General features: G+C 37.2%; 1 protein-coding gene across 1 annotated transcript in view; it reads left to right on the forward strand.

Moving 5' to 3' along the window:
- The window catches only part of LOC150083025 (DNA-dependent protein kinase catalytic subunit-like), a 266,817-nt gene that overhangs the window by 48,516 nt on the left and 191,336 nt on the right, over window positions 1-26,965 (forward strand). The window contains exon 7 of the mRNA XM_090378358.1: window positions 19,663-19,822. Coding sequence (XP_090234484.1) covers window positions 19,663-19,822 — 160 coding nt within the window. The remainder of the gene's footprint in view (window positions 1-19,662; window positions 19,823-26,965) is intronic.

Raw genomic sequence — 26,965 nt, forward strand, 5'->3', positions numbered from 1 at the left:
AACCATTCAAGGTCTTATACCCCTCAATTAGATCACCTCGCAGGTGCCTAGTCTCCAGATGCTGCAACTTACAGAACTTAAGTCTCTCTTTGTAAGTGCACCCCTTTGTTCCTCTCACCAATCTTATTGCCCTTCTGTGTGTACTCGTTCTAGCAACTCTACATCTTTCCTAAAATAAGGCCTCAAGACCTGTATGCTGTTCTCAAGGTATGACCTGACCATTGCCTTATATAAAGGGATAATCACCTCCTTTTCCCTACTAGCAAAATTCCTGTATGTCACTGACAATACCCCATGAACTACTCTGGCAGCCTGTCTGCATTGCTCAGAAAAACTTCATATCTGACTGCACATTTGCTTCCAGGTCTTTTTCATTTTCTACCAACCAGTTAGTACCAAACAGTTGGTACATTTCTCTGGGGTTACTTCTACCTATATGCAGTACTTTGCATTTGTCAATGTTAAACTTCAGTTGCTACTTCTCAGCCCATCTGCCCAAATTTTCTAGATCCTGTTGCAGTAGAACACTGCCTTAGTGTTAATGGCAGAACATTAAGCCTGATATACCTTCATCAGTATCATTGATAAATATACAAAATAACAGTGTGTCCAACACATAACCCTGGGGGACACCACCAATAACATTAGTCCATGAACAGGACCATCCATTGATTACCACTCTGTCTTCTCCCACTCAGCCACCCTTTTATCCTTTATAGCAACTTATCCTTAATACCATACTGCTCCAATTTGTACAGTAGTTTTCCACGTGCAACAGTGTCAAAAGCTGACCTTGAAATCCAAGTATATGATATCAAAATTATTTTTTGCTTCCAGTTCCTTTGTAACTACATTGTAGTATTCAGTCAAATTTGTCAGACAAGAATTTCCCTTAACAACATCCTGTGTCTGAATTAGTACTGCAGTCTTGTCTAGATGATCCTGCAATACATCTTTAACGAGTGACGTTATTATTTTCCCCAGAACCGAAGTTAAACTAACTGTTCTGTAATTACTCGTGTCACCATTAGATCCCCCTTTGTAAATTGAGAATACATTTGCATATCTCCAGTCCATGGGAACTTCCATAGAGTCCAAGGATGCCAGGGTATGGTATGTCAGGATTAGGGTATGTCTGCCTGGGTTCAAATGTTTATGACATTGTAGAGCAGATATCATCTTTTAGGGGCACAAAAGGTGATATTGTTGTGCATGTTAGCATTAATGATATTAAGAGTAGGAGACCGGCAGAATTACTTAACAAGTACAGGTCACTGTTCAAAAAAAGCTATGAATTATTGTTGAATTTGACAGTGTCTGCAATTCTGCCCAGACACGATAGGAGGGAGTATATGATGAAAGCCTTGTTGATCAATTCGGCTCTGGAGAAGATTGTGCAAGGCTCAAGGGGTAAAATTTTCCTCAGCCTAGTCTGTGCTTGTTAACAAGAAAGAGACTGCTTCTACAGGGATGGGATACACTTAAATAGAAAGGGTGCAAGAATATTTGCTGATGTTATCTAGGCAGTCTTAGGTGGGTTAGAAAACTGCTAGCTTGGGGGAATACACGGATTAATAGATTAACAACAGCCGCTGGCAGAGGTGAAAGTGATCCTTGCACTACTTCTATTGGAATGAGCAGCAGCACGGAAAACAAGGTGCAGGGAATTTCAGAGACTGCTGGGAGTCGTTGCGGAACAAGTAAATACATGGACTGTGTTAGGGTAGCTAAGAATAGGAACAGGTGCATGTATACTTGCTTGTACACCAATGCTAGGAGTTTGGTAAATAAATTTGATGAATTTGAGGTGTTGGTCAAAACATCAAAGGCAGATATTGTTGTTATATCAGAGACGTGGAGTCACACAGATATGAGGAATGCAGAAATGGAATTTGGGGAGTAGACTTTTTACAGGAAGGATAAACAGGATAGGAAGGGGGGAGGGATTATGCTATTATTTAAGATACACATAAAATCAAAGGAAGTACAGCCAATCGACATTGCTGGACAGTGCAGTGTTGAGTCAGTTTGGTGTGACATAAGCACTGGGAAATCAAAATTGAGAGTAGGAGTGTGTTATAGGCCTAATGACTGATGGGTATAATAAACAACCATACAGCGAAATAGAATTGGCTAGTAAATCAGAGAGTCTTATAATGGGGAATTTTAATTTCCCACATACTGACTAGAATTTGTGCGTTTGTCACTCACACACTAGTAAGGCACTTGTGGATTTATTCGATGATTGTTTTCTACATTAGCATTTTCAGGAGGCAACTAGATAGAGTAATACTCTTGATCTGATTATCAGTAGTGATTCTTCATGCATTAAGAATCTGCAAATAAAGGAACCACTAGGTGGCAGTGATCACAGTGTGCTGAAGTGGGATTTATTCAAAGAGGTAACTACCATGAGGGGTAAAGGGAAGGGTTTTTGTTTTCATAAAGGTGACTATGGAGGTCTGAGACAGTATTTAAATTCTATACGGTGGGATCAACTGATGACATTACCAACAGCAAATTCAAAATGGGAAGCATTCAAAGAGTTAATCTTCAAAGCTACTAGGCTTTTCATGCCAACTAAGAAATACTGTTCAAGGTTTAGGCCTAAATGGATGTCAGATGAAATAATGAGACATGGGACAAAAAGAAAAATGCATGGGATACATATAAATTAACATGTGACACAGAAGCCTATGATAGATATAAGCTGGTCTGTAACCAAGTCACAAAGGCATGTGAAGGCAGATTACGAGAAATCTTAGGCAAAGGATGCAAAGAAAAACAGCAAAGAGTTCTTTACTTGTGTATACTCTAGAAGGAAGGGGATGAAGTAGATTGGTCCACTGGATATCAGTGGTTCAACTGTTGATGATTCTGCTCAGGTAGCTAACAAACTAAATAAGTATTTTGCATGTACATTCACACATGAGGAGTTATTCAGGGAGGGGAATGCCAGAGGTGAATTGAACTCTGCCAGTGAGCTAGATAGTTTTGTAATAACTGAGAGCAAAGTGGAGGAGAAATTCTTGAAGATATACATAAGAAAGGCACCTAGGGTGGATGGTATTTATCCAGTTATATTAAAGGAGGCAGCAAAGGAAGTGAGCAAACCCCTAGCCATAATAATGAGATCTTCCTTGGTCTCAGGGGAGAGGTACCCATGGACTGTAGATGTGCAAATGTGACCCCAATTCACAAAGGAGGATCAAAGGGTGACACAAGTAATTACAGACCTGTTAGTTTAAATTCTGTTCCAGGGAAATTAATGGAGGCATTGGTTAAAGAAGCACTGCAGGATCATTTAGACGATACTTTTGCTATAGTTCTAACCCAGCATGGTTTTGTTAAGGGAAAGTCCTGTCTGACCAATTTGATTGGATACTATGATGTGGTCACAAAGGAACTGGATGCAGGGAATAACTTTGATATCATATATTTGGACTTAGAAAGGCTTTTGATACTGTTGCATAATGGAAGACTGCTGCACGAATTGGAGCAATGTGGCATTGGAGGCAAATTGCTGCTATGGATAAAGGGATGAATGAGTGGGTTGTTGTTGTGGTTGTTGTTATTTGGTTTTTAGGAGCATTAGCAACTAAGGCCATATTGCTCCGGGGGTATGCGATGGTCATTCCCTGACCTTTCCATGTCCTCCGTATTTGGTGGTCACGTGCTCGAACCCTGGTCTAATCAAGAAGAGTGTGCTACGCACTGCCGCTCCTGCCCACCTGGCTGCGGAGGCGCCCCTGAATGAGTGGTAGAAGGCAGAGAGTGGTAATGAATGGACACTGCTCTTCATGGATTAATGTTATTAGTGGAGTCCCTTAGGGTTCAATGTTGGATCGATTGTTGTTTTCTGTATTTATTAATGATATTGATAATGGTAATATCAGGCTTAATGTCCAAGTTTGCAGATGATACAAAGGTTAGCAGGGTTGTTAATGACAGTATGCTGCTGCAACAGGATCTAGAAAATTTTGAGTAGATGGGCTGAGAGGTGGCAACTGAATTTTAACATTGACAAATGTAAAATGCTGCACATGTTAAGCAGTAACTCCAGAGTAATGTATCAACTGTATGGTACTACACTGACAGTGGTAGAGAATGAAAAGGACCTGGGGTAATTGTGCAGGCAGATATGAAGTTTTCTGAGCGGTGCAGATGGTCTCTTGCATAGCTCATGGGGGTCATCAATGATATACAGGACTTTTTCTAGCATGGATAAAGAGGTGATTATCCCTTTGTATAAGGCAATGGTCAGGCCACACCTTGAGTACTGTATACAGGTCTGGAGGCCTCATTTTAGAAGGATGTAGATCTGCTGGAGTGAGTTCAGAGAAGGAGAACAAGATTAATGAATGGAACAAAGGGTTGCTCTTATGAAGAAAGGCTTGGGTTCTGCAAATTGCAGCTTCTGGAGACTAGCGAACTGTGAGGTGATCTGATTGTGGTGTCTAAAGCCTTGAACGGTTTTAGCATGCTCAGTTCTGATGGAATTCTTCCTCTTGCTCAGAATAATTGCCTGAGAGGGCATAAATTCAAATTGAGAAATGACAGTTGTATGATATATGTGCGGAAGTTTGCCTTTAGCCAGCAACATCTGGTGTGGGTTAATGGGTGAAATGAGAATGGTTTTTTTTTTTTTTTTTTTTAGCTGATGCTATAGAAGCTTGCTTTCTTGCATCATGTGTCTTTGCTAATGATGCTCTCATAATTATGGATAAACGTTTGCTTACTTCCTTTGCCACCTCCTTTAATATAACTGTATCCCATTCACTCCATGTACCTTTCTTATGTTTAACTTCAAAAATTTCTCCTTCACTTTGCTCTCATTTATTACAAAGTCATTAAGCATCCTGCTACATTTTGATAAACTTCCGGTATTTTCCTCCCTTAATAACTCCTCGTGTGAATGTAGATGCAGAATACTCATTCAAATTATCAGCTATCTGAGCAGGATCATCAACAATCAACCATCGATATCAAGTGGATCAATCTGATTCATCCCGTTCCTTCTAGAGTTTATATGAGTAAAGAAGTCTTTGCTGTTTTTCTTAGCATCCTTTGCCAAAGATTTCTCATAATCTGCCTTCGCTTGCCTAATTTCCTTTGTGACTTGATTATAGACTAGCTTATATCTGCCATAGGCTTCTATGTCACCTGAAAATTTAAAGAAAAACAAAAAAATCTAAGGAAGTGCATCCAGTTGACATAGATGGACAGTGCAATGTTGAGTCAGTTTGGTGTGACACAAGCACTGGGAAATCAAAATGAGAGTAGGAGTGTGTTATAACGAACAATTGTACAGAGAAATAGAACAGGCCAGTAAATAAGATTGTGTTATAATAGGGTATTTTAACTTCCCAGATATTGACTTGAACTTCTGGGTTGGTCACTCACAGACTAACAGGAATTTTGTGGATTCTATTGGGTGATTGTTTTCTGTGGCAGCATGTTCGAGAGGAAACCAGAGAGTGTAATACTCTTGATCTGGTTATCAGCAGTGATTATTCATGCAGAAATATACATACATGAATAAGAAATTAAAAAAATGCACAGTGCAGCAACTGGAAAGTGAGAATGATGTTATGAGAAAAGTTCTGGTGCTTCCATTTACTAGGAGTAAACATGAAATGAAAGAGTGATTGTTCCTTGAGCACCTCAGTCAAGGTCAGAAGAAATTTCCACTGTTTCAGAGCATAGTGTGAGCTAAACTGCACATCTCTCCTGTGTCTGTCTTGTGGAGGGAGAATGAAACAAATAGTAAACAACGAATTTTGCATTTGACTTGGCAAAAGTGCCATGGAAATATTTCAAATGATGAAGCAAGTGTATAGAGAGAATTGTCTGTCTCACACACACATGTGTTCCAGTGCTGTAAATGTTTTGCCCATGTAAGAGAATCAACTGGAAGACAATGAACATCTGAGCCCAGCAAAAATTGTTTGAACGCCAGAGTTTGAAGAAAGAGAAAGAAATCATTACCAATGGCTGATGTGCAACATTCCAAATGATATCAGGTCTGTGCATTAATAAGGAAACCATTTGACAGATAATCCAGGATTTGAATAAAATGAAGGTTTGTGCTTGGTTTGATCCATATTTGTTTACATACAGTCAACAAGGTGTGAGTTGAACATTGCAGTGAACTTATTGAGGCCACTGAAAGCAAACCCAACATTCTGAATTTGGTTGTTATGGGTGATGAGACTTGTTGTTACTATAACACCAAACAAAGTGCAGAGTGGAAGTTGGAAACTTCCAGTCTTCCAAGGCTGACAGTACAGGAACCAGTAGCAGGAAGTGATCACAGAGTTCTATGGGTGGATGATGGAGAGAGAGAGAGAGAGAGAGAGAGAGAGAGAGAGAGAGAGAGAGAGAGAGAGAGAGAGAGAGAGAGGAGAGAGAGAGAGAGAGAGAGAGAGAGAGAGAGAGAGAGAGAGAGAGAGAGAGAGAGAGAGAGTAGCTAAAGACAAAGGAATGCGTTTTAATTTTAGGAAAGGAAATTACAGCTTAAGGTGCTACATGGATTCTATTAACTGGGTAGATAATTCACATTTTTTTTTTGTTGTTTAGAACATTTCCATTTATTTGTACACACAATTATTACATATATATACACAATACTTAGAAGAAGATATATATACAATTTTATATACATTAACATTCTTGTTACACATATATCAGATACTATATTATATTTGACCCCCTGGTGCATTGCATACGTGTATCCCAGAATCAAGCATGGCTCCTAGGCAAAAGCCCAAATCCACCTAGTTCATCTATTTTGGTGTAGAACCTCTACAAAGCTAGCCTAAAAACATGTGTGAGGTATTATACCACCGCCAATACAAGGCAGCTGCTGCCTGGTGCCCTTCTCTAGGTGTGGGTTTACATTATCTGTTTGTGTCTCATACACGTCCCACACCCCACCGGATGGAGTGCAATACCAGTGGATGCCGACAAGTGAATTACTAATGGAGAACTTCCACAAATTATCCTCACTACCACCGAGAAACAATAATTATTATATTAAACAGATATATACAACACTTGTTTTAAATATGCTTAGTCTCTGAATTCCTGAGAACCAGGAAAACAATATATAATTAAATTACATACAATGGACAATTAACAACACTGTCTAGTCTGTCCGCTGGAACTTTCAAACCTGCCGACAAGCACAATGAGATTGATACTAAATGTTTCTCATAAGCCTTGTGTTTCACAGAAACCAATCTTTACAATAACAATTGACATAAATCAATGCAACATTAATTAACATAAATCAACACAATAACAATTCACATAAATCTTCTGTTTACACATAAATCTTTTGTCTTTTGGTCTTTTGTGAAGTCAATTCCCAGGAGAAGCTGAAGTTCTTAACTGAGTCCTCAATATGAAAACTGTTCTTGCGAAAGTTTGCAGAGCAGTAAAGTTATTATGGTCTTCTTCAACTAAGATATTTACATTGTTCTCCATAAGTTTGGAACTGCACACATTAAATCTGCTCTAGGTTGAGAGTACAATGGACAGTTCAGAAGTACACGAATCCACGTTTCATATTCCCCACATGTGCAGTATGGATCAGGCTCCAGACCACGCTCAAATAACTTAGCCTGGAGGGACCCATGCCCTGTTAGCAGATAAGAAGTTGTCATAGAAGGCTTAAACAGAAATAATTCCAGGGGTTCTTGAGAATTCCACTTGCGCAATATACTTCCTTGTTACAAGCCCAAATTCACTCTCATCCCATCTTTTTTGTCAGACAACAGTAAATGCCTTCCAAAAGCCTTTTTCTTCTCCCTTTTAAAGTTGCTGGCTGGTCAGTCATAATTCCAAGCAAGAGTGATCTCTAATAGTGCCACAGAAAAGGTTAGGCTGGCAAAGGCAGATTATGAGAAATCGATGGAAAAGTCAGCAAAGAATGGGGATAAGGAATTCTTCACATATAGAAATGCAAAGAAGAGAAGGACAAACCAGGTCGAACACTTATGTAATGGATGTGGGCTAGTATTAGATACCCCAGCTGATGTTGCAGATGAACTAAACTTTGCATTGATATTTACAGAAGAATAACCCACCATTTATGTCAATGACAAATTATGAGAGCGAAGTTGAAGAATAAGTAATTAATGATATTGAAATTTCATATGATTATTTAATGAAAACACTTTTGAGCCTACAGGCAAGTAAGACTCCTGGGGTTAATGGCATATACCTTATAATTTTAAGGGAGGTGGCAAGTGAATGTATCGAACCATTAAGGAATCAAGAGAGATTCCGTTGGATTGGAAAAGTGCCAATGTATCAACAATACATAAAGGCAGTTCTAAGAGTGTAGTGGGAAATTACCAACTGGTCTGTCTGACTTCAGTACTGATTAAGGGTAGAATTCAGGATCATTTAGATAGAAATGGAATTCTGAAAGATACAGAGCATGGTTTTGTAAGGGGAAAATTATGTTTGACAAATTTTGTTAGCTATTTCGATAGGGTCACTCATGAGCTGGATTTAGGGAATAATTTCAACATTGTTTATTTGGATTTCAGCAAAGCATTTGATCAGTCTCACATGAGCATTACTTTATTAGCTGGAACAGGTTGGAATCACAGGGAAAATCCTTAGATGGATAGCAGGATGACTTCAGGGTAGGAGGTAGAGGGTTGTGATAAATGGTTATTCCTCAGGATGGGTTAATGTAAGAAGTGGAGGGTTTCCCAAAGATCAGTATTGGGATTACTGTTATTTTTGATTTTCTTAAATGACATTGATGAAAGGATAGAGGGCATGATAGTTTGTATTTGCAGATGATGTAAAGATCGGTAGAGTAGTTAATGACCACTGCTAAGCAGAAAACTTCATATCTGACTACACAATTAACCTCCAGGTTTTTTTTCATTCTCCACTACCCTGAGTGTAGTACCACCCATTTGATATGTTATTCTGGGGTTACTGCTACCCATATGCAGTACTTAACATTTATTAATGTTAAACTTAGTATTGCGAAAGTGATTCTTGCACTGTTATTGTACTGAGCAGCAGCCTAGAGAGCAAGTTGATGGGGATTTCAAGAGCTGCTGGGGGTCATCATGGAACAAGTAAATACATGGGCTGTGTTAGGTAACTAAGAGTAAGAACAGGTGCATGTATATTTGCATGTACACCAGTGCTAGAAGTATAGTAAATAAATTTGATGAATTTGAAGTGATGATCAAGGCACCAAAGGCAGATATTGTTGAGATATCAGAGACATGGTGTAACACAGATATAAGCAGTGCAGAATTGGAGGAGGGATTATGCTGTTAGTTAAGAAACACAAAATCTAAGAAAGTGCATCCAGTTGACATGGATGCAGTTAGTTCAATGTTGAGTCAGTTTGGTGTGACATAAACTGTGGGAAAGGGAAAATGAAAGTAGGAGTGTGTTATAAGCCTAATGACTGTATTGAGTACAACTAACAGTTGTGCAAATAAATAGTGGGCCAGAAAATCAGAATGTCTTTTAATGGGGGATTTTAACTTTCCAGATATTGACTGGAACTTGTGGTTTGGTCACTCACATGCTAGCAACACTTTTGTGGATTTATTGGAGGATTGTTTTCTACAGCAACATGTTCGGGGGACAACCAGAGGGAGAAATACTCTTGATCTGATTATCAGCAGTGATTATTCATGCATTAAGAATTTGCAGATAAAGGAACCACTAGGTGACAGTGATCGCAGTGTACTGATGTGGGATTTAGTTAAAGATGTAACTACCACCAAGGGTAAAGGGAAAGGTTTTTGCTTTCGTAAAAGTGATTTTAAAATGGTCTCAGACAGTTTTTAAATTCTGTACAGTGGGATCAAAAAGAAAAACAGCAAAGAGTTCTCTACTTATGTAAACTCTAGAAGGAAGGGGATGAATTAGATTGGTTCACTTAACATAGATGGTTCGACTATTGATGATCCTGCTCAAGTAGCTGATCAGTATTTTGCATCTACATTCACACACGAGTAGTTATTCAAGGAGGGGAATACCAGAAGTTTATCGAACTCAAACAGGGAGCTAAGTGATTTTGTAGTAACTAAGAGCAAAGTGGAGGAGAAATTGTTGAAGTTAAACCTAAAAAGGGCACCTGGAGTGAATGGAATCTATTCAGTTATATTGAAGGAGGCAGCGAGTTAAGTAAGCAAACACGTAGCCATAATTATGGGAGCATCCTTAGATCCAGGGGAGGTCCCCATGGACCCAATTCACAAAGGGGTTCAAAGGATGACACAAATAATTATAGACCTGCTAGTTTAACTTCTTTTCCGGGGAAAATAACAGAGTCACTGGTTAAAGAGGGGATATAGGATCATCTAGACAAGACTGCCGTAATAGTTCAGACACCAATTTGCAGTAATAGTTCAGACACCAGTTACCAATTTGATTGGATACTATGATGTAGTCACAAAGGAACTGGATGCAAGAAATAATTTTTCTGTCATATACATGGATTTCAGAAAGCTTTTGGTACTGTTGCACTTGGAAGACTGCCGTACAAGTTGGAGCATATGTCATTAAGGGAAATTTTCTGCAATAGGTAAAGGGATGGTTGAGTGGCAGATAGCAGAGAGTGGTAATAAATGGACACTGCTCTACATGGCCTGATGTTATTGGTGGAATACCCTAGGGTTTGCTGCTGGGCCTATTGTTGTTTTGTGTATTTATTAATTCTATTGAAGAAGGTATATCAAGCTTAATGTCCAAGTTTGCAGGTGATACACAGGTTGGCAGGGTTGTGAATGACACTAAAGACAGTATGTTACTGTAACAGGATCTAGAAAAGTTAGGCAGATGGACTGAGAAATGGCAACTGAAGTTTAATATTGACAAATGCAACATACCAAATATGGGTCACAGTAACCAAAGAGAAACGTACCAACTGTGTGGTACTACACTCAGGGAGGTGGAGAATGAAAAAGCCTTGGGGGTAATTGTGCAGTCAGATATGTGCAGTCTGAGCAATGCAGACAGGCTTGCAGTGCAGGTCATGGAGTTTTGTCAATGATATATAAGAATTTTGCTAGCAGAGCCAAGGAGGTGATTATCCTTTTGTATAAGGAATTGGTCAGGCCACACTGTGAATACTGTGTATACAGGTCTAGTGGCCTTATTTTAGGAAGGATGTAGAGTTGCTAGAACGAGTATTGTAAGCAAGTTGGTAGATGATACACACAACTACCATCTCTTCAACCCATGCATAGTACTGAGTACTACAGCTTTTTTTGACACCTTTCATGTTTCAGGGTTTAAAAAAAAAAAAAAAAAAAAAGGAAGGATGCCATCAGCATTGAGCTTACCATATCCAGTCACTGGATATCCTTTGTTCTTTGGATTTTTGTCAGTCCCAAATACTGCTTAGATTGGAAAACCATTTATTGCAATTTATCACCACGTGAGTCCATGTTAGGTTTTTTGCAAGACAATTTTTTGTACGATAGTTAGGCACATGACAGTTTGGTGTAAAAAAACAGTTGTGCTGTATGTGATAATTTGGAGGTGTGACAATTCACTGAGTACAACAATTTTTCACATAGAGATCAGAAATTGACAAAATCAATGAAACAAAGGGTTTAGGAAATAAAAGAAATTTTGGGAACTTAGAAAGGAGAATGCACAAATTTAGGAAAAGAAAAGAGAAAGATAAAAGAAAATATAGATAGAAAATATCTTCCTTGCGCATATTTTAATTCTGTTTTTAAATCCTAACTTATTCACGCTAACTTAAATTTAAAATTATCATCCATTTTATTCTAACATCAATGCAGATTATAAAAAGGTGAGTACCATAATAAATTAAATTAAGCTACGCTATTATATTGTGTTATTTTTTATCTATTTATTTTGCACAAAGGGGTTCATGCCGATCCGTCTCATATGTGGGTGTGCTGTTTCATCATCTCCATGTTATAATACTTTAATCCAGATAAGATTATTTATTGTTATATATATATATATATATATATATATATATATATATTTTTTTTTTATTATTTTTTTTTAATTTTTTAAATAGGCGACTCTGATTCCAATTCTGACCCCTACACAATCTACAGGGAAGCTTCCCCTCCTATCCTTAACCCATCCATGGTTCTAGCTTACTACTAACTTCTTTCAATAAAAACTGTAGCAAACTGATTGTCAAAATATACACATTGCCCAGTTGTCATCCCTTAATGATCTCTACTTTTGGTGGAATAACTCCCCCCCCCCATGTGTATTTCCTAAAAAGTGAAACTTAGAGACATGAAATTAAAGTGTGAACAAGGTTCTTTTATATCCCAATCTTTAACTTGTCCATGGCATTTTTTTTAATGGGATCTCCTAAAAAAAGTAGAATTTACACTAATAAATGAAGGTGGATAGTATGCTCCATCAAAATTATAAAATATGAAGAACAGTATTGCAATCATAAACTTCACTACTTACAGCACACATATTAAAAGTTTGCATTTTCTATCTTGCTGTTCCATATACCAAATTCTCCTAAAGAATTCACTGAATTGTTGTACTCACCAAATTGTTGTAGCCATTTTCTTTCACCAGTTGTGCTTACAACAAAATATAATTCACCAAATTGTCACATATACCGAAACTGTCTTGTACCATCTTTGTTGCATAGAGCGAAGTGTCATGCACTGAACTGTTGTACAACAAATTGGTGTGATCCCTCACTTCGTAACATAGCTCTGTGTGGTCCAGGAATAATTGCCATTGTACACCAGGCAAGGGGATGCTGAGTGTGTGCTGTGATGTTTAATTTTTGCTGCAAGTCTTCTGGAAAGTACAATGCTTTAGCATTGGACTTTGGAGAAGACTTGCAGCACAAGACTAAACAAATCTATATATGGCAGGTTAGAATGCAATACTAGGTACTGCATTCCAAATCCACTATATATAGATTTGTTTAGTCTTGGTTTCCTTAAACTTTTTTTTGTTGAATGGTTTTTCTTCATTAAATTGAAGCATTAGTCTTATGCATCAATTAGACTAATGCTCAGTTGAAGTATAAGTCAAATCTATCCATGTCCATTGTCATGATTGTCATGAACTACCATTAGGGGTAAAGGGAAGGGCTATTGCTTCCGTAAAGGCGACTACGATGGACTGAGACAGTATTTAAATTCTATACAGTGGGACCAACTGATGATGTTACCAACAGCAAATTCAAAATGGGAAGCATTCAAAGAACTTATCTTGGAAGCTACTAGGCTTTACATACCAACTAAGAAATATTGTTCAAGGTTTAGGCCAAAATGGATGTCAGATGAACTAATGAGGCATATGGCAGAGAAGAAAAAAGCATGGGATACATACAAATTAACACATGACACAGAAGCCTATGATAGATACAAGTTGATATGCAACCAAGTTACAAAGGAGGTTAGGCAGGCGAAGGCAGATTACGAGAAATCCTTGGCAAGGGATGCAAAGAAAAACAGCAAAGAGTTCTTTACTTATGTAAACTCTAGAAGGAAGGGGATGAATCAGATTGGTCCACTTGATATTGATGGGTCAAGTGTTGATGATCCTGCTCAGGTAGCTAACAAACTAAATGAATATTTTGCATCGACATTCACACATGAGGAGTTATTCAGCGAGGGGAATGCCAGAGGTGTATTCAACTCTAGCAGTAAGCTACAGAATCTTGAAATAACTGGGAGTAAAGTGGAAGAGAAACTGTTGAAGATAAACACAAGAAAGGCACCCGGGGTGGATGGGATCTATCCAGTTATATTAAAGGAGGCAGCAAAGGAAGTAAGCAAACCCTTAGCCATAATTATGAGAGCTTCCTTGGACTCAGGGGAGGTACCCATAGACTGGAAATGTGCAAATGTGACCCCAATTCACAAAGGAGGATCAAAGGCTGACACAAGTAATTATGGACCTGTGAGCTTAACTTCTGTTCCAGGAAAATTAATGGAGGCACTGGTTAAAGAAGCACTGCAGGATCATTTAGACAAGACTTCAGTTATAGCTCAGACACAGCATGGTTTTGTTAAGGGGAAATCTTGCCTGACCAACTTGATTGGATACTATGATGCAGTCACAAAAGAACTGGATGCAGGGAATAACTTTGATATTATATACTTGGATCTTAGAAAGGCTTTTGATACTGTTGCACATGGAAGACTGCTACACAAATTGGAGCAGTGTGACATTGGAGGCAAATTGCTGCTATGGATAAAGGGGTGGTTGAGGGGGAGAAGACAGAGAGTGGTAATCAATGGACACTGCTCATCGTGGACTGATGTTATTAGTGGAGTCCCTCAGGGCTCAGTGTTGGGTCCATTATTGTTTTCTGTATTTATAAATGATATTGATGATGGTATATCGGGCTTAATGTCCAAGTTTGCAGACGATACAAAGGTTGGCAGGGTTGTCAAGGACACTACTGACACTATGCTGCTGCAACAGGATCTGGAAAGGTTGAGCAGATGGGCTGAGAGGTGGCAAATGAAGTTTAACATTGACAAATGTAAAGTACTACACATGGGAAACAGCAACTCCAGAGCAACGTATCAACTCTGTGGTACTACACTGACAATGGTAGAGAATGAAAGGGACTTGGGGGTGGTTGTGCAGGCAGATATGAAGTTCTCTGAGCAGTGCAGACGGGCTGCAAGAGTAGCTCATGGAGTATTGTCAATGATATACATTAATTTTTCCAGCAGGGATAAGGAGGTGATTATTCCATTGTGTAAGGCGATGGTCAGGCCACACCTAGAGTACTGTATACAGGTCTGGAGGCCTCATTTCAAGAAGGATGTAGAGCTGCTGGAACGAGTACAGAGAAGGGCAACAAGATTAGTGAATGGAACAAAGGGGTGCTCCTACGAAGAAAGGCTTAAGTTTTGCAAATTACAGTGTCTGGAGACTAGGCACCAGCGAGGTGATCTGATAGAGGTGTATAAAGCCTTGAATGGTTTAAGCATGCTCAATGCTGATGGGATTCTTCCTCTAGCTCAGAAAAATCACCTGAGAGGGCATAAATTCAAATTGAGGAAAGACAGATGTAGGATAGATGTGCGGAAATTTGCCTTTAGCCAGCGGATGGTTGGTTGGTTGGTGGAACAGACTTCCATCCCTTGTGGTGGAGGTTGATAGCCTAAATAAGTTTAAGGCTCGGCTGGACAGGTATTTTGAACGAACAGAGGGGTGAAGTGGAAGTGGGTTTTTTTTTTTTTGGCTGATGCTGCATAAGCTTGCTTTCTTGCATCAAATGCCTCTACTAATGCTAATGCTAATGATTATGGATATTGAGTTTGTTAAAAATGAGATTTATCTCCAAATATCTCCTAATTGTTTTAAGCAGTTCACATAACTCAAATGATTAATCATTAAATTTGTTTGTGTCATTTCTGCCTACATGAGATATTGAAAAGTTTGTAGCTTCATTTTAAAAGATGACAATAAAATTGCAAATATAATCTTTTTTGGTTCTTTGTATAAGCAAATACAAAATCTAGGTTCATAACTTTAGTTATATTTCTGTGGGATTCTCCAGAGAAATATAACTAAAGTTATGAACCTAGATTTTGAATTTAATGAGTTTTCTTTCTTTCTTTTTTTTTTTTTAATTCTCAAAATGGACTAATCTGAACATTATGTCGTGAAATGCTTGAAAGGCATCATGATGGTGTGGGATGTACTTTGGGCTCATCTGCTCAATCGTATGCTGTGGGGAAGTAATGAGCAGAAAAATATGAACAGGTAGTGACAGCATCAAAGATGACCTGTGCAGCAAGAAAACATTGACAATGGCATTGGAATTATCAAAGGTAATTTGCAAAGGAATTTGCAAATTACCAAAGGAATTATCAAAGGAATTTGCAAGTTGGTTTTCGTGGATTCTAACTCCTGATCAAAAATGTGGTCAGGGGAAGACTTCTCAGAATTGTTAGTATGTTACACATATTGGGATGATTTTTTGGCAACATTTGCAACCGTGGTTGAGAAGTGGATCCACCCCTGTCAGCCAGAGTCCAAACAATGGAAGCATCCAGGTTCACTACCACCAAAGGAGACAAAAACAGTTCCAAATTTGTCGAAGAGGTGGTGGCAGCAATCGTTTGGCATTCCAAAGGAATAATAATAGAGATGATACTGTAACTGGAGTGTGCTGAAATATTATGTAAATTATGAAATGTTGTCAAGTCTAAAAGAAGGGAATGCCAACAAAAGGTATCTTGGTTTATCAATTGTTCTGCTCATTCATAATTATGCTTATTATGCTCATTCATAATTATGCATATTATGCTCATTATTATGCTTATTATGCTCATTCATAATTATGTATAATAGGGTGACCAACTGAATTTGTGATGCGATCTACTTTTTATCTTTAAAATGTGCCACGATCTACATCCCAAGAATTTCATTGCACATGGTAAAAAGGTTGATCAACACATATTGAAAAATGTTGTTTATAAATTTTACAGTGAAAATACAATTCAGAATTCTTATTTTAAATTCATATGTATTTAAATTTTTAATTTATGTGAAGTTTGTTTCTTTGTGTTATCTGCCAAGCTTTCAAAATTGATGATATACTGTGATAAGGCCAACTGTCAAGAATCTTCTGCATGCAAGTCTGTAAGAGTAGAGCGATTCTTTGTTTGTTTCAAATACGAAAAGGCAGATTCACATAGATATGTGGAACCAAAACAGAAATTTAAAAGTTCACTACATTTTTTTCACATTTGGGTACTTTTCTTGGAAAACATGTTTCCAAAAGTCTTTTTCTGATGACCTGGCTTTTAAGAAGATATCATTTCACAATATAATAATTTCATTTTCAAGTAATATTTTCTCCATGAGAAAAGTCTCAGTGATTTTTTTTCTGCAATTTGTTTCGTATCTGAGTCGACATTAAATGGATAAGAAATATATTGAACAATGTAGCTGCTGATAATGATCTTGCATATGTGCAAAATGATTGAATTTTCTTTCTTTGAGATCCTTAGTCATTGCCAAAAATTGATATTTATATGCAGAAATACTACTAATCACGTCACCCACATTTTTGTTTTTTCCTTGTAATTCCAAATTCAGATCACTTAATTTACTGTTAAAATCTGCCAAAAAAGCCAGATCACACAAGCACTCAGACTCTCGTAGCTGCTGATAATCATCTTTCCTTTGATCAACAATTTTTTTAATTTCATTCAACAAATTTCGAAATCTCTGCAGAAACTTACTCTGACTCAGCCACCTCACATCTGTATGTAATATCAAATCTGGTTCGTTTATATTGAGTTGCATTTTGAAAAGTCTCCTTTGGAGAGATTTCTTGAAATAACACTTTTAACTGTATAATATTGGTGTAAATACACCATAGTTTACTCATAAGTTTAACTATAACGTAGTGTAACGGCATCATTTAGATTTTATCTCATATTGTGGCTACCTTCACAATGAGATAGAAGGTATTGCACTACTTAAAATAAATAATGCTTCTCTAGTAGAGGAGACTACTGTTATTTATTCTCAATGGGCACCACCACCACCACCCAGACGCATTTCGGGGCTTGTTGGCTCACTCATCATTGTGCAGGCAGGTACCCTGGTAATGCAGACATGCCATCACGGTTGCAAAGTTAATTCCACGATATAAGAGATTAATTTCACAACCGTGATGGTACATCTGCATTACCAAGGTACTTGCCTGCACACCGATGAGTGAGTCAACAAGCTCTGAAACGCGTCTGGGTGGTGGTGCCCACTGAGAATAAATAACAGTAGTTTCCTCTACTAGAGAAGAATTATTCATTTGAAATAGTGCAATATCTGATATCTCGTTGTGAAGGTAGCCAAAATATGAGATAAAATCTAAACGATGCTGTTACACTGTGTATGTAGATAAACTTATGGGTAAACTATGGTGTATTTACACTGATATTATATAGTTAATTTCAACCCATAACGTATTATGCCTTGAGCATTTAGTCTTCAAAATAACACTTTTAGTATTTAATCTTGTGCTGGCTAACACTTGTTGGTGGATGATACAGTGTAACTCAAATCTGTGAATTCATCATCCTTTTGGCACAATGCGATGAATGCGTTAAGATGCACCATTATTGCTTTAGCTCCATCTGTTGTTATTGATATGAGCTTAAATGGTGGTAATTTAATTTTTTTCAATAAAATTTTAAATGCATTAAATATATCAAGACCTGTAGTTCTTTCTTTTAATGAAACCATACCATACTCAGCAGTTCTTCTCTAGTGGCAGAATCATAGAAAACCATACAAAGAAAAACGAGCACTTGAGCTGTATCACTGAGGCCTGTAGATTCATCCAGTTGTAAAGAAAAGGACACACAATTAGCAATATGAGCATGCAATATTCGCTCACATTTTTACTTATTTTTTCGATGCGTTGCATCACAATATTTCGAGATAATTGCAAATCTTGAAGAGCACTTTTAATTTAATTTTTGCTCTTAACATTTTCAAAAAGAGAATCTGTTATTGCTAAAAATGCATCTTTGATGAATTGACCATCAGAAAATGGTTTGCATTTTTTTCCCAAGAAAATGACTCACTTTAAATGATGCTACATTTACTGCATTATATTGTAAATTAGGTTTCGTGAAGAAATTTTGTTGTGCGAATAATCTGGATTTAAGTTCTTTTAATTTATTTTTTTAAAGGTCACTATTAGGCAGAAAATCAGATTGGTATTTACCCTGGAGTGTTGAAGTGCTTTTCCAAATTTCCTATTTTGAGTATAGCCACGGAAGCATTGCAAATGAAACAATAACATTTTTATTTTATCATTACAAAAAAGTATTCTAGTTCCCACTCTTGATGAAAATGATACGTTTTACTCTTTTTCGTAGTATTCTTTTTAAATCAAATGGTATTAAATTTTCATATAAGTACTGCCCAGTTATTATATTAAGTAAGCTAAATAAGAATTCGGCTCTCCACAACGTAACTGCGTGAATTTTCACAACAGAAGCCTCACGGCTGCCTGGAAACAAGAGTAGTCACGTGTTTCAATGGATTTGTAATAAACGTATGCAGTAGGGCGCATAATAATAATATTTAGATTTTGACTAATCTATTTTTTATATGTATATATTTAAAATTCATCGTGATCGACTGAAATTAAAGCTGCAATCGACTTGTTGGCCACCGCTGATGTATAATATTGTGTAATCACAATTACTGAAATGCACCAGTGTCAGTATAAATTTTTGCTGCACACTGACTTATTTGCCACATCTGGCCCTGTCAGACATTTGTTTGTTTCCTAAAGTGAAATAAAAATTGCATAAAAATTCAGAACAAATGATGAGGTTATATCAGGATGGGGAAATAATTTTTTTTTTTTTCTAGTCTTAAGAAATCAGTTTACATATGAGATAAAAATTTTTTCCTGGCTTTTAAGGAAACTATATTAGAATATAATTAACAGCCACTGGTGTGAGTCCACGGCTTTATAATGAAACTGACTTCAGTACCTCATAATTTGTAATGCTCATGAATTATGAATAATTTCATAATTCTTATTAATTATGAAATTATCAAAATTTCATAATTAATAAGGGCATGAGTTATTTATAGAATAACGCTTGTTTCAATTTTAATCATGGTTGTTTTATATTTTGGCAGAATGCATTTAAATTAGGACTGAGCTATCTTCCAATGGCAGTTGCTGGTTTAGATGCCTTGGAATCTTGGATCACTCATTTATCACCACCTGTTTTAGAGAAATATTACCCACAGATCCTTCCATATCTTAATAACTATCTGCATTCTGTACCTGATCATAGTAAGTTGTGTATATGAATAAATTCTAGGAAAAATATAAAATATTTTAAAATTATTCATTGATATTTTTTAAAACCTGTGATTAATTTTGATTTTTTTTTAATGATATGAAAGAGATTTCATCCATTCTAGATGCTCTTTTGGCTACTAAACACTGTTAAACAAAAGAGCTTTTGACTGTCTTGTCCACATATTTATCATATTTTACAAAAGCTACATTATTATTTTGTTTGATTCAATTTAAATATTTTAACTTGTGAATTGATTGCTTGATGTTAAAAGATAAGTGATGTGATGCACTCCAAAAAAAGGTATCTGGACACAGTGTTTTCAGTTGATGTCATTGCCAGCCATTGCAGTATGCATCTTAATAATGATGCACTCATTCAAACCTCCTCAGTAGTTTATCTAATGAATAACATGACTGCAGTGAGTATAGTACTCCATCCTTTCTGCAGAACAGTGACCAATTGAGCTACAGATGTGAAAAATGTTGATCTGGCCTTTATTCACATTTCAGTTCATTCCAGAGTTTTCTATAGGGTACAAATCAGCACTCTATACCAGCCATCCAGTTTTGTACTTTCACTACCACAAACCATTTTGGAACATCATGGGCAGTATGGCATTTGACACAATCCTCTTGAAAAAACACGGCCAATTACCAAAAACTGTCACATCATAGGCAGCATGGAATTGTCAAAAACGTTAATGTAGATATTGGCATTTGTGGTCCCCATGCAACTACCAAAAAAGGCTTAGGCCATATCATGAGAAATTGAATCATACTATAATCTCACCTATAGTTATTGCATTCATTGCGACACGTGATTGCGAGGCTGCTGATTTCAGTCATTTAACATTTGGCATATATGCTGCCGCTCTCCCAAGAAAACCAAGGTTTTGAAACTCTGTATATAGTATGTGTTCATACAAACCTCAACCCCTGTTGATGCCTTGAACTGCTTGTTGATGGGTTATCTGATAGGACTATTGAGAGAAGGGTTATCTGATAAGACTGTTGAGAGATACTGCTGTAAAAGGTAATGCAACCCCTTTTTGAGTACCCTCTGGTCATGTGGAGTGAGCTGAGCTTCCATGGTCTTTCTGTGCATTGCTAGACAGTAGTGTTATCATACTTCCATTTCATGATAACATTAGTGGTAGACTTCAGATGGTCTAGGCTGTTAGCAGTTGCATGAATAGCAAGCGAGCACTGTGATATCTGATAATAACATTTTTTTTCAAATCAGCCATCATGTCTATTAGCCGTGATGAAAGCAGTTAACCTGTGTGGCTCATAAGCATTTCTATATAATGCAGCCTCAGTCACTCTATTATCTACGACAATCCAGTGGGCTGTGAAAATGGGATGTCCTTATACATTTGGAAGGTAATGTATATAGCTCTAATACTGTTGCATGGAAGCAAGGGTATATTCATTGATTGTAGCATCAGCCAAAAAAAGAACCCTTGCCGTTTCACTCCATTCATTCCAAAAGTTTGTCTAATTCAGCCTTGAATTTATTTAAGCTGTCAACTTCCACAATGACAGATGAAAGTTTGTTCCAGCAATCAGCCACCTGCTGGCTAAAGGCAACTTTCCGCACATCTATTCTACAACTGTCTTTCCTCAATTTAAATTTATGCCCCCTCAGGTGCGGAATCTGAGCAAGAGGAAACACTCCATTGAGCTTCCTCAAACCATTCCAGGACTTATACACCTCAATCAGATAAACTTGCAGGTGCCTGTTCTCGTTCTAGTAGTCAACATCTTTCCTAAAACGAGGCTTCCAGACCTGTATGCAGTACTCAAGGTGCGGCTTGACCCTCCCCTTATACAAGGGGATAATCACCTCCGTATCACTGCTAGCAAAGTTCCTACATATCATTGACAAGACCCTATGGGCTACTCTTTGTGCCTGTCTGCACTGCTCAGAAATCTTTATATCACTGCACAATTATCCCCAGGTTTTTTTTTTTTTTTTATTCTCCTCTACTCTGAGTATAGAACTGCTGGTATGTTACTCTGGGGGATACTGCTACACATATGCAGTACTTTGCATTTGCCACCTCTCAGCCCATCTGCTTAACTTTTCTAGATCCTGGAAACTAGTGTATGGTTCTTACTGTCATTAACAACCTTACCAACCTTCATATCATCTGTAAACTTGGACATTAAGCCTGATACGCCTTCATCAATATCAGTGATGAATATACAAAACAACAATGGGCCCAACACGGACCCCTGGGGAGTTCCAGTAATAACATTTGTCCATGAAGAGCAGCGTCCATTGATTATCATTCTGGTTTCTTCCACTCAACCATCCATTTATTCATTGTAGCAACTTACTCTTAATGCCACACTGCTCCAACTTGTACAGTAGGCTTCCTTGTGCAACAGTATAAAAAGCTTTCCTAAAATCCAAATACAGTAGATTCCGGTTATTTGGGACACTTCGGGACTAGTGTATTTTGGCCCAATTAAATGGCTGCCCCAATTATGCAAATTTTCACATAAATAGTTAACAATACAGTGGACCCTGCTTTACGATTGATTCTCTGTACAATCAAATCACGTTACGATGGACTCACCATAACAAAGTACCTTTCACTAGCCGACCGGGCTAGCTGGGTGGGTAAAGTGCCTGCCTGGCAACCCAAAGGTCGCGGGTTCGATTCCCGCCTCGGGCTTGGATCAAAGTACTGCAAAAACCTTGGGAGGTGCATTATGGCCACAGAAGCCTATGCGCCAACAACTACAAAAAAAAAAAATAAATAAATAAAAAGCCTTTCACTATATGATATGTAGTAAGCATTAGTCATTGTAATCACATTTGTAAATTGAATTTTAATTCTATTAAACAGCGATTCTAATTAGCAAGAATAGGAGGAATATTATCCATAGGCTATAAAAGTAAAGATATATTAAGTACAAATTTGCAATTTATTATCTTATCAATTAAAAAATTAAATAAGTGAAAATTGGAAGAATATTTTCTGCGGGTTAGCAAAATAAAAATAAATTTACGCTTACATGCATAGCTTAATTAATACATACAGTAATATGTACATACTAAATACAGTAGTTGATATTTCTGTTCACTGACATTTTGGGGAGGGGTTAAAATTTAAAACAGTAAAAAGCATAAGCAAACAGTAACAAAGAACACGGCACACACAAATTTCAAGTAACATAATGCGTGCAAATGAGAATGGAGTAACAAGTTACGAAGTTAAAAAAAATAGGAATAAAGAGTAGATTCTGAAAATTTATTTTTTTTTATATGATTGAAGATTTCATGGAAGTGTAAACACATTTCACCATAATAACACACACAATTCCAGCTGTTGGTATTATTGCAAATTCAACAAGATTAAGTTTAGTATCCATTTATAATAGGTTGCACTAACAGAAAAGCCCAAAAACAGGGGACTGCTAATTGTTTTTATTTTTTTATGGTTGTGACCTTCAGAAATCACGTGGTATTGTCGGAGACAATCGTAAGGTAATCTCAAGTGCTGCAGTCTCCTGCCCGATTAAACGGCATGTTGTCCCAAATAAGCAAAATAGACCCTGGCTATTTTCTTGATTGGGTTCTGTTCTTTGAGATTTTTTCCACATAAACAGCTGCCCCGATGAACCGATGGCCTAAATAGCCGGAATCCACTGTATATGATATCAAAGTTATTTTTTGCATCCAGTTCGTATTATCCAATCATATTGGTCAGACAAGTCTTCCCCTTAACAAACCCATGCTGTATCTGAACTATAACTACAGTCTTGTCTAGATGATCCTGCAGTGCTTCTTTAACCAGTGACTCCATTATTTTCCCGGGAACAGAAGTTAAACTAACAGGCCTGTAATTACTCATGTCACGTTTTGATCCCACTTTGGGAATTGGGGAAACATTTGCACATCTCTAGTCTGTGGGGACCTCCCCTGAGTCCAAGGATGCCCTCATAGGGCCTGCTTACTTTCTTTGATGCCTCGTTCGATGTAACTGGATTGATTCATTCTGCCCTGGATGTCTTCCTTATGTTTAACTTCAGCAATATCTCCTCCACTTTGCTCTCAATCATTCCAATATCATTTAGCTCCCTGTTAGAGTTTAATAAACTTCTGGCATTCCCCTCACTGAATATCTCCTCATGGGTGAATGTAGATGCAAAATAATCATTTAGTTTGTTAGCTCTCTGAGCAGGATCATCAACAGTTTTAACAGTCAAACCATCGATATCCAGTGGACCAATCTGATTCATTCCCATCCTTCTAGAGTTTACATAAGTAAAGAAGTCTTGATTGTCTTGATTGTTTTTCTTTGTATCTTTTGCCAAAGATTTCTTGTAATCTTCCTTTGCTTACCTAACCTGCTTTGTCATTTGATTACAGACTATTTTATACCTACCATACGTATCTGTGTCTCCTGATAATTTATTTGCATTCCATGCATTTTTATTTTCTGCCACCAGTCTCATTAGTTCATATGACATCCATTTAGGCCTAAACCTTGAACTGTATTTCTTAGTTGGTATGAAAAGCCTAGTAACTTGCAAGATTAATTCCTTGAATGGTTCCCATTTAAAATTTGCAGATGGTAACATCAACATTTGGTCCCACTGTATAGAGTTTAAAAACTGTCTGAGACCACTGTATTTACATTTACAAAAGCTAACTAATTAACTAATTTACAAAAGCAAAAGCCCCCTTCCCTTTACACCTGATGGTAGTTATGTCTTTGAGTAAATTTCACATTACACTGTGATCAGTGCCCCCTAGTAGTTCCTTTATTTGCAGATTCTTAATGCATGAATAATCACTGCTGGTAATCAAATCAAGAGTATTACTCCTTTTGGGCACCTCATGAACATACTGCTGTATAAAACTATAATCCGATGGATCCACAGAATTCTTGCTAGTGTTGTGAGTGGCCAACTCAAGTTCCAGTCTGGGAATTTTAAATTCCCAATTATATGACAATCTGATTTACTGGCCCACTCTATTTCTCTGTAGAGTTGTTTGTTCATTGTACTCATCAGAGTCATTAGGCCTATAACATACTCCTACTCTCATCTTTCCTTTCCCAGTTCTTGTGTCACACCAAACTGACTCAACACTGCACTGGCAAACCATATCAACTGGATGCACTACCTTTGATTTTGTGTTTTTTAACTAACAACATGATCCCTCTTCCCTTTCTCGACTGTATATCCTTTCTGTACAAATTGTACTCCCCAAACTCCAATTCTCCATTCCCTATCTCTGTGTGCCACCATGTCTCTGATATCCCAACAGTATCCACCTTTGATGTCTTCACCAGCACATCAAATTTATAAAATTTATTTACTATACTTCTAGCATTGGTGTACATGCAAGTATACAGGCACCTATTCTTACTCTTAGTTACCCTAACACAACTCATGTATTTACTTGTTTCATGACGACTCCCAGCAGTCTTTGAAATCCCGTGCACCTTGCTTTCCAGGCTTCTGCTCATTCCAATAGAAGCAGTACAAGAATCACTTCTTCCTTTGGCTACTGTTAATCTATTAGTCTGTGATTCTCCCAAGCTAGCAGCTTTCTGACCCACCTAACATTGTGTCGATAGCATCAAATATTCTTGCACCCTTTCTATTTAAGTGTATCCTATCCCTGTAGAAACAATCTCTCCTGTTAACAAGCACAAATGATTGACAAAGCTCTTGTCATATATTCTTTACTATCATGTCTGTGTAGAACTGGAGACACTTTCAAATTTAACCCTAACTCGCAATATTTTTTCAACATTGACTTGTTAATGAAATCTGCAGATCTATTCTTGATGTCGTTAATGGCAACATGTACAACCTTATCACCCTTCGTGCCCTTAAAAGATGATATCTGCTCTACAATGTCATCAACTTTTGCCTCTGGTAGGCATATCCTGGTCGTATTTACCTATCCTTTTGGGACCAGCACATTCTATCCCAAAGGTTGATGCTGTGTTGCTGCTATATGTATATGTGAAATGGATTTCTCTATTATAAACTAACATTATTCCTCCAATATTATTTATTACTTTAGATAATAAAGTTTATGAGGGTTTAACCTTTGGAAGTCATAATGATAACTTTCAATATTGAAACTTATATCTTAATATTTTCTGTAGTAATTAATATATTTTCTTCAGAATTTTTTTATATTTAATCTAGTTCTTATTTCTGTTCCCATTTTAACTTTAATTCTTAATAATTAGGAATAATTCAATTTTAGCATTTTTACAAATTCCAAATACTTTACTTGAGTGGTAACCAAAAGCATATTTGTATACTTCCTTTAGTTCTAACCTCTTATAAAAACTTTCATTAATTTATTCATTATATTTTATCTTTGAGGCTGTTTGAGCAGCCATTAAATCTATAGTTGAATCTGTGGATCCTTTGAACCATTTAATCTACAATACTTTTGTCAGGGTACCAAACAGGAGTTGTCTGTATAAGGATAGTGGAGAAAGACACTCAATGCTGCAGCGTTATGAAGCCAAAGGATTACTCATAAAAATGGTCAGTTTGAAGTATTTATGTCACAGCAACACCATGTGTTGGAAAAGGAGACATTAAGTTGGACAAAATTAAAATAAATTAATTTTAATTTTAAAATTAAATCATTCAAAGCTCTAAACACCTCAGTCAATTTACCTTGCAGGTGCATAGTCTCCTGATGCTGAAATTTGCAGAACTGGTCTTTTTTTGTAAGTGTACCCTCACCAATCTCAATACCCTTCCCTGTACCCATTCCAGCAATTTTACATCCTTCCGAAAATGAGGCTTCCAGACCTGTATGCAGTATTCAAAATGCGTCCTAACTGCCTTATACAATGGAATAATCACCTTCTTATCCTTGCTAGCAAAGTTCCTGTATATCATTGACAAAACCCTATGAGCTATCCTGCCAGCCTATCTGCACTGCTCAGAGAACTTCATATCTCATTGTACAATTACTACAATCACCCTACAGTTCTTTTTCATTTTCCACTATCCTGTGTGCAGTTGGTATGTTACTTTGGGGTAACTGCTACCCATATGCAGTACTTTGCATTTGTCAATGTTAAATTTCAGTTGCCACTTCTCAGCCCACCAGTCCAACTTTTCTAGATCCCGAAG

This window comes from Mastigoproctus giganteus, chromosome 7 (assembly GCF_048544385.1).
Source record: "Mastigoproctus giganteus isolate SK-2022 chromosome 7, ASM4854438v1, whole genome shotgun sequence".
Classification (NCBI taxonomy): domain Eukaryota; kingdom Metazoa; phylum Arthropoda; class Arachnida; order Uropygi; family Thelyphonidae; genus Mastigoproctus; species Mastigoproctus giganteus.